The 9,678-nt window shown below is 43.3% G+C and overlaps 1 protein-coding gene across 1 annotated transcript in view; it reads right to left on the minus strand.

Annotated features, from left to right (window-relative positions):
* Positions 1 to 9,363, minus strand: part of MRC1 (mannose receptor C-type 1) — a 95,129-nt gene extending 85,766 nt beyond the window's left edge. Inside the window, exon 1 of the mRNA XM_029238675.1 lies at positions 9,206 to 9,363. Within this exon, the coding sequence (XP_029094508.1) occupies positions 9,206 to 9,266 (61 nt within the window). The 5' untranslated portion in view covers positions 9,267 to 9,363. The remainder of the gene's footprint in view (positions 1 to 9,205) is intronic.
* Between the last annotated feature and the right edge of the window lie 315 nt (positions 9,364 to 9,678).

Genomic DNA, 9,678 nt, shown 5'->3' on the forward strand with positions numbered 1-9,678 from the left:
AGCTCATTTTCACTGTAGAGACTTTGTATTTCAAGTTCCCTCTTCTTGAAATACTCATTAAGGTTCCAACTCAAGTGCCAAATCCTTAGTGAGCTAACAATCCAAATTTTACTAGTTTATTCTCTATATACTATTCATAACCATCTTAAAATATATATTTTTAAAATTTTGTTTACTTGTGTTTTGTCTGTGCCCCTACTAGAATGTAAATTCGCTGAGTAGAAAGACTTATCGTTCCAATCCAGTACTGTATTCTCTCTTTTTGGAGCATAATAGTCCCTCAACAAATATTAGTTGAATGAATAAAAGAAGAGTCATTAAATCTGAAGCATCTCCTGACTGTAAACCCAGTTACATTCTTTTATTTAATAGTTGATTAATGATGATGGTTCTATTTCATAAGACTTTTTCCCTTGAAATTTTATTTTTACCAAAGAGTGATTTATAAATGTTTATACTTATAAAAGGAGTACTTGGGGACTTCCCTGGTGCCGCAACTAAGGAGCTGGAGAGGCACAACTAAGGAGCCCGCAAGCCGCAACTAAGGAGCCCGACGCAACGAAATAAATAAAAAAATTAATTTTTTTTTTTAAAAAGGAGTACTTGGAAATGAAAAGCTTCTATTTCAATACAAACTTATCTCTTCTTGCTTCCTTTATTTACCTTTGACATTAGGAAGCAGTGCAAGTTTGATATTGCCTTTGCTAGACAATACAAGGAAATGTAAAATCATCGCTTCATGATCCTGCATTCATACGTTATTCTTCTCCTCAACTAGTCAACATGTAAGTTTCGCTTTTATCACTGTCTCTGTGCAATGTCTCTGAGTTAAAATGTCATACTTCTTCCTCTGAAAGTGATTCAAGACCTTGACCAAAAGACAGCTTGCGGCATTTTTGTCACTATTAACCAGACCAATGTTTCATTTGGATAAGCATTCAATTTTTGTTTTCTATACTAATTATGTTTTTGTAACAGAAATATTGCAAAGCTGAACAAATGATAACAGATGATACTTACACATCAGAAATGTATTTACAGGATTGAAGAGACCCGTCATCCATCTTAACTCAATCTTACTAACCTCACATTTATTTTTCAACAAAGAGGTGCTGGGCACCATGCTAGCGACAAAGCAAAGACAAACCAGACACAAATTCCCTGCCACAAGGAGCCCACGCTTCAAGGGGAGAAATATCAAAGGTCAAAATACATTTAGGAAAGAAGCAAGAAGTTTCCACACCGTGCCTCAGGTTAAAAATGGCTGAAACCTAGATATCCAATATCACAGGATTTTCTTTTAAGCACATTTTAACCATTTTAAAATGATAACATTGAGCAAGTCATTAAATTTCCAAACTTACTGGCAAAGAAAGTTACGTCACTAAAGGTGACAAGTTAGAGATAAAACTATTATTTGCTGTACTTCCTTATATATGTTTAGGCTTTCCCCACCATCAATACATAAAACGCTGACATGAAAGCATAAAAGCTAATAACTTCTGGAAGACGGAGAAGCTGGATAAGAGGAAAATAAGTGGGTATTCTGTAGCAGATGCTACCAGAACCATTTCTTCCTGCCTTTTGCCATTTCAGTGAGCGCCAGCCCCGGGCCCCAGTGGCATCACCACATCTCTGGGCCGGGGGGCATTTTCTGGCCATCAGAGAACGCTTCACACACTGCGAAGACCAGCAGGGTCAGAGAACGAACTCCTCCTCCTAGGAGTAGCCCTTTGCCAGTGACCAATGGCTACAGACGAATAAACAGCCCCAATCTTTGCACTGTGGGTAGGATGATTCTGAGGCGCACATCCTACATTGTCACCCAGGGCACCTAGCAAGGCTGAGCTACAGCTGTCCACAGGGGCCATGGCTCCTGGACCCACCATGGACCAGCGGCCTTTATTCTGGTCTCATGTCCGCACCCTTCAGCTAGTCTTTCCCAGGACTGGCTCCCAAATAAACTACTTCACTCAAATCATTGTCAGAGGTCACCACCTTGAGCCACCCAAACTAAGAATCTATTAACCCCTATAAGTGAATGTACACCCACAGATGTGTCTCCAAAGAACTGAAAGTAAGTTAATAAATAAATATTTATTTTTATAAACTTATAATGTTTATAAGTTAAAAATAAATATTTATTATGAACCTAGTATATGCAAAAAAAAAAAACTACAACAAGTGCTGGGGGCAGGGGAAAAAACTAAGGATCACACTATTAGGTTTAGCGATGTTGAACAAAAGGATAAAGGAAAAATTGAGAATGATTTTATTTACCACTTCAATCCTTCATTCATTCATCAAATCTCCAGAGAACCTACTAATTTAAGTCCCTGCATTTGGCTATCCGGGGAGGTCCAAGTATGAATCCAATATGGGTTGTGACCTCAAGGAAAGAATAGAGGCTGGGAAAAGGAACTCTGCCAACTTCCTGCCTCCCCTCCTAAAGACAGGAATATCTACACCCTCCCTGGGTTCGTTCACTCCCATCTCAGTAGCTCTCCCTCAGCCTGCTGATCCCTTTACCTGTGTCCTGGATTCCATCCCCTCCTGAGGCTCTACTCACTATCCTTCCCTTTCTCCCCTATATCCTCAACCTCAAAATGCCAGCCTCTCCCCCAATTTCAAGACAAACAAACAAAACCTGTAGGTAAGACGTTGACTCTACACAGCTTTTTCTTCTTCCACTCAACCACACTAATTAATCTTTATGTATCACGTTCACCTGATTGTGACATAATCAGAGCTGTACTGCTCACTGGCTGTGTGACCTTGGTCAAGTCCCCCCCCCCCCCCCAAGAATGAGGAGGAAAGCACAGGACCTGCTAGTTGTTGTGAGAATTAAATGAGATCATCTAAATAAAGCACTGACAACAGTTCCTGACACAGAAACTGCTTGATACATGTAAGTGTATTCTTATCACTAACTTGGGAAAATCAGTCTTAAAGGCAATGTGAAATGATCCAGAACAGGATGAAACCGGAGAAACAGAGAACCTTTGCAGCAGCCCAAAGAGAAGGACAGAAGGACAGAGACAATGGAGACCCCCAGAGTTTCCAGGTGATGTGGTGGAGAGTGGTATATTCTTCCGGGTCAGCAAACTTGCAGGCAAATGCTCGTTCCACGGTTCACTAGCTGTGTTGCCTTAATCATTCTAGTCTCAACTCCAGATCTGTAAAATGAGTATAATAATGCTCTCTGATAGAGTTGCTTTGAATTTTCTAAATGAGATCATTTAAGCAAAGCACCCAGCGTACCATTTTGCAGAGAGTAAACCTTCAAATGTTAGTGTCCTCTTTCCCATCTCCAAGTGAAAAGTCTAAGCAATTGATACAAAGAGAGGGACTAAGTAAGTCCTTCTTTGACAGACTGTTGTTTTGAAGCACCTTTACGTCTTTCCTGATGGACACACTCCAGCTGGTAAATTACAGCTACTTCTTAGCCTCAGAGCCAAAAGACCATGGTCAAGAATTAGCTCTGGTCCTTAATGGCTAGCTGACTTCCAAGCCTCAGTTTCCCCGTGTAGTAAAATGTGGACTGTAACACCCACCCAGCCCATCTCACTGGGGTCTGATTAAGGAACTGAAAGCAATTACTTAAAGTGATTAAAGATCTGAAAGGGCTCTGTGACCTTATCGTGGTCTGTAATTAGAAGAACCTGTCCAACAGTGCTTACTTCTCTGTCAGTTTCAATTCCTTTTGAAAGAGCACTTGCCTTCCTATTTCCTTTCACTTTCACTTTTATTCTACCTGATTTCCACTAGTTCCCTCTAGGGACCAATGTAACCATATGGTATTTCCACTCAATGATGCTTGATGGTTGCCAAGAGGCAAGAGGACACTGCGGGGCTTCCCTGGTGGCGCAGTGGTTGAGGGTCTGCCTGCCGATGCAGGGGACGCAGGTTCGTGCCCCGGTCCGGGAAGATCCCACATGCCGTGGAGCGGCTGGGTCCGTGAGCCATGGCCGCTGAGCCTGCACGTCCGGAGCCTGTGCTCCGCAACGGGAGAGGCCACAACAGTGAGAGGCCCGCGTACCGCAAAAAAAAATAAAAAAAATAAAAGAGGACCCTGCCGTTCTCACGTCGACATCAGTTTCCCTGTCTCTGCCATGCAGATAACAAACCACTTCAGAAGCTACTTTCCTGTGCACCTCCCCTTGTGGTCTGTGGTCTCCTGGTTCTCCGTTAGCTGCTCAAGATTCAGTCTGAGACGGGCTTTCAGGATCAGTGTCTTCACTGTGCTCTCCAGGCCCCTGAAGACAGGGGTCTTTGTCCTAACTGAGGTTGAGTGTATTTGATTCTTTTCTTTTTTGACGGGTTACCTTCTGTATTTTCTTTTTTTAAAACTTACTGAAGTCTAGTTGATTTACAATGTTGTGCTAATTTCTGCTGTACAGCAAAGTGACCCAGTTATACATATGTATATATTCCTTTTCATGTTCTTTTCCATGATGGTTTATCACAGGATATTGAATACAGTTCCCTGTGCTGTACAGTAGGACCTTGCTGTTTATCCATCCTATACATAATAGTTTGCATCTGCTCATCCCAAACTCCCACTCCATCCCTCCCCCACCCCCCTCCCCCTTGGCCACCACAAGTCTGTTCTCTGTGTCTGTGAGTCTGTTTCTGTTTCATAGGTAAGTTCATTTGTGTATATTTTAGATTCCACATTTAAGTGATATCATATGGTATTTGTCTTTCTCTTTCTGGCTTCTTTCAAGTGTATTTGATTCTTTAAAGCTCACATTTAACCAGGGGTGACTCTTCCTACCTAGAAATTAGGTCCAACACCCTCAGAAGGCACTGAAATGTCACTCAACAGAGCAACTGTCTTCTTGCCTATATCTGGAATATCCTACATCCACAGATCTTCATCTCTTAATTATAGAAAAATCAGAGGTTATTTGGGACAACAACATGAAAAATAGACAACTATAAGAGCAACTGAAAAAAGAAAGATGACAAAAATTTGGTTTTGGTCAACAGTGTCTGAAAGTATGTCTTAAATCTAGTATCCAAAACAAGTCATACGTATGAAGGAAGAAATGAGAGACTAGAAATGAAGAAAAGTTAGAAAGAAAGAAAGGAAGAAAGGAAGGAAGAAAGAAAGAAAGGAAGAAAGGAAGAAAGGAAGAAAGAAAGAAAGAAAGAAAGAAAGAAAGAAAGAAAGAAAGAAAGAAAGAAAGAAGGAAAGAAAGAAGGAAGAAAGAAGGAAAGAAAGAAAGGAAGGAAGGAAGAAAGAAAGAAAGAGAGAGAGAAAGAAAGAAGAAAGAGACAGAAAGAAAGAAAGGAAGGAAGGAAGAAAGAAAGAAAGAAGGAAAGAAAGAAAGAAGAGAGAGAAAGAAGAGAGAGACAGAAAGAAAAAGAAAGGAAAGAAAGGAGAGAAAGAAAGAAGAAAGAGAGATAGAGACAGAAAGAAAGAAAAAGAAAGGAAGGAAGGAAGGAAGGGAGAAAGACAAGAAGAAAAGTAGAAATATTATAAGGAAAATTTTATGAAAAATGAAAACTAGTAAGGGAATAGGCAGTGGGCAACTGTTCCCTGAAGATGTCCAAGATTGGTATGAAACCAGTCATCTGTGGAGCGAAAACGCATTGCTCCTGTTTGATAGAAAGAACGCTGCCCTGGGAGTCAGCAGGCCTGAGCATTCAGCAGGTTGTGCCACTAACCAGTGAGACCCTGGAAAGATCACTTAACCTGCCAGGACCTCAGCCTTCTTACCAATAAACGAGGAGGTTGGATGCAGCACAGCAGTGGGCTAGAGGTCACATTCACTCTGTTAGTTTTTGGTTTTTTTCACCCTCATGGGCCAGTGAGAGCCTCTTACTGACACCTCTTCCCAACTCTGCTTCCAGTGGCCTCACGTTGGTAGTTTGAAATCAACCATGGTGGGAGTCTCACACCGTGGAAATCACTCCATGCCACAAATCAGTGCTTTTTCTCTTCTGAGAGCCAACTGTTAAGTTTACCACCACTGCACTGCCTGTGAGCCAAACCGTCCCAATTTCAAGCTAAACCTCTGTGCCTGAGCAACTCTCACTGTATCTCTACCAGGATTCTATCCCCCACTGAGGTCTAGACGTTGGCACAAGAACTGAATGCAGTTCTTCCTGCTAAAGAGATCACTCTCCCTCTGCTATGCTTGGCCACCCGGCCCCGTCCAGGTACAACAAGGGGTCTCGTGACGTTGATGATGCGGGATGTTCTCAGGGAAGTGGGAGAAAGAAACCACAGGAAGCAGGGAGATCTTTTTTGGGGGGTTGTATAAATGGGAAGGGAGTCCAGGGGAGGGGGTACGGAGAGTCTGTATATTCTTTATTCTACCGCTAAGCAGGTGCTCTGCTTTTATCCAGAAACCTCCGTTCATGTGCCACTTGGGCCAAGAAAAGGTCAAATAAGAATTAAAGGCTCTCAAGTTAATAACAAATTTTCTGGAAAGAGCTCCCTTATACATGTTTTTGTTTTTGTTTTGCTTTTATTCTTTAAGTAAAGATCCTTCAGCACTCTCCTGCTTCTCCCCTAGTTGTGTCTATGAAGAGGAAGACATTCATCAGAGCAAAAGGCATCCTGCTGTCTCCAGGAGGGAAAACTGCCTAAGCAAAGTGAGAAAGATGTTTTGCCCCCAAAACATTAAGAGCAAATTTAAAGAAACTTAGGGAATTCCCTGGCGGTCCAGTGGTTAGGACTCTGCACTCTCACTGCCGAAGACCCTGGTTCAATCCCTGGTCTGGGAACTAAGATCCCACAAGCGACGCAGTGTGGCTAAAAAAAAAAAAAGAAGAAGAAGAAAAAAAAAAGAAATTTAGGGGCTCTATCTGTGGTATCTGTGCTGCCCAGTATGGTAGCTATTAGCCCCAAGGGTCTATTGTACACTTGAAATGAAGCCAGTCTGAATTGAGATGCCCTGTAAGTATAAGATGCACATTGGATGTTGACATTTTAATTTAAAAAAAATGAATGTAAAAATATCCCAGTAAATTTTATATTGATGAATGTTGACTAATAATATTTTAGATACATTGGGTTAAATAAAACATATTCATAAAATCAATGTTTCTTTTTACTTTTTTAAAGGCGGCTGCATAATGTGGCTGACGATGTACCTATTGGACGGTGCTGGGTTAGGGTCCAGGTCTCATCCAGTGTCTGTCTGAAGACCTTTAGTGACAGAGAACTTACCCCTAAGCAGAACATTCTATTTGAGACAGCGCAACCGTTAGAAGATTTTCACTGCTCTTAGTTTTCACCTTTGGGGTCACAAAGAATATATTAATCCTCCTGCACAAGACTGTTTTTCAAGATGAAGACAGGGGTGATGTGGAGCTCACCTGCCCTGCTGTCACACTCCTCACTGTCTGAGGGATGCCCTCTGCAGCCAGGACTCAGGTAAAATGTGTCCTCAGGCTCCAGGACTCTTTCCTCGGCATTGTTTTTTTGGGAAACTTCTCCTTTAAATGCTAACTCTACTGCTTGTATTGAACAATTGATTGCTATCATGGGAATAAAAAGAAGTCACTACTATTGACAGCTGACACTTAGGACGCAACTACTCTGGGTCATATTATGCTCTAAATATTTTACACAGTTCAACTCATTGAATCATTGCCACAACTGATGAAGCAAGTAATACAATGCTCCTTACTTGACACACACAAAAATTAAAGCGCAAAGAAATTAAGCAGCTTGCCGGCAGGGGCCAGGTGCAAACCATACTGCCTTTGCTTGTGTTTCTATAATCCCCACTACTTCGGGCTCATGGTGAGTTAACGCTTTCTGTGATGGGACACTCTCCCTGGGAGGCTTCCTGGTGGTGGGGAGTTTCTGTCTCCTCCGTGGCCCCTACTCACACCCGCGTCCAACTCAACAGGGCATGGAGCGCCCTTTCGCACAGGCTGGGCGCAGACGGCGTTTGCTGATTTGAGAGGAACGAAGGGGGATCGGGGAGCCAGCATTTCAAAGTTGAAATCCCGTTTATCCCATGTAAAAAGAGACCTGGAAATAAAAATTCCTACAGGCACTCTCATTCCAAGGGTAAAGCAGGTTGAGACTGAAATAGAAGAGAGAGTATTTCTTTTATTTCTCCATAAAAGAAATAGAAGAGAGAGACTCCATAATGTCTTTGGGCTTCTGAAACGCTCTGAATCTATGCCTCACGAGTATTCATCAGTCTCCAGGAAAAAAAAAAAAAAAGGGTGAGGGTGGACAGGAATAAATCAGTTTGAACAACTTAGAACAGAGATAAGGATCAACGTGGAACATAGATAAGGATGAACTCTCTGGCAGTAAAAGCTAGATCTAACGGTTCGTCCACTACTGAGTGAAGTAAGTCAGAGAAAGACAAATATCAAATGACATCGCTTATATATGGAATCTAAAAACAGAGTACAAATGAACTTATCTACAAAACAGAAATAGAGTTACAGATGTAGAAAACAAAAGTATGGTTACCAGGGCGTAAAGGGGGGGAGGGATAAATTGGGAGACTGGGGCTGACATAAGCACACTGCTGTATATAGCACAGATAACTAATAAGGACCTACTGTACAGCACAGGGAACTCTACATAATTCTCTGTAATGGCCTGTATGGGAAAAGAATCTAAAAAAGAGTGGATACATGGAGATGTAAAACTGATTCACTTTGCTGTACACCTGAAACTAACACACCATTGTAAATCAACTATAATCCAATTAAGAAAAAATGTAAGGGCTCATTCACAGAAAAAAAGGTGAGTTCTAAAACTCCCATGGAATCTTCGGGCGGGGGGACGATCTGCGATCCATCCTTAGACCTACCATGAAGAGAGACACCAGTGCCGCCTTCCTTTTGGCCAAAAACACTCAGAAGTTGTTGGTGGGGGGTTAGATAGAAACTGAAAACTAGAATCGGCCAACCACAGAGGAAATCGCTCTAAGAATAAAGCGGGGAAGAGGCAACGGCAGATGAGAGAAGAGGTAAGAGGAAGATGGGGCTCTGTGGCGCTCAGGTCAGGCGGCCCCTCTGCCCTGCCAAGTTGCCGCCTCCTCCGGGTGCCCCGCTTCCAGGCCTGGGGACCAGGCGGAGGTTTGCCGCAGAGCTGGTGGTGCGCAAGCCCTGTTTTCTCTTCCCCCCAGGTGTGGAAGAAATCCCTCAACCCTGACCCAGAGGGGAGGGGGTACTCCAGGCCCCAAGTCAGAAAGCTTCCAGGTCAGAGCCCACTTACCCAGGAGCTGCACGGCAACCGGAAGGAGAGAAAGGAAAGCCAGGAACGCGGACAGCTTCATGGCCCAGGGTTGATCCTCTTCTTGCAGGGATGGAGAGGAGAGAGCCGGGAGAACCAAGACAGTGAGGGCGCCGGCTCGCCCTGCCCCTCCCCCCCTCTCTGCACAACCAGCTGAAAAGACGCTTGGAGGCAGGGCCCACTTTTAAAGGGCTTCTGAAATTAGGGAAAACCTCCAATAAGGAGATATCCTGTCACATGAGGGCGGTTGGAAAAACAGGAATTCAAAGTTACAACTTTGCTTTGTAAGCTAACTTCTGAGAAGAGCAGACGCAGGGGAAAGGGAGAGAGGGACACGTGGGGGGAGAGCAATGAGGAAGATGGGGGAGGCGAGAGGGGGCCGGTGAGAAATGAGCAGCCGGGCCGGCCTGCAGGGGCGGTGGGAAGTGAAACTGCTCTGGACCTCCTGGTCCTGC

Source organism: Monodon monoceros, unplaced genomic scaffold, assembly GCF_005190385.1.
Source record: "Monodon monoceros isolate NGI ecotype Baffin Bay Population unplaced genomic scaffold, NGI_Narwhal_1 Super_Scaffold_21, whole genome shotgun sequence".
Classification (NCBI taxonomy): domain Eukaryota; kingdom Metazoa; phylum Chordata; class Mammalia; order Artiodactyla; family Monodontidae; genus Monodon; species Monodon monoceros.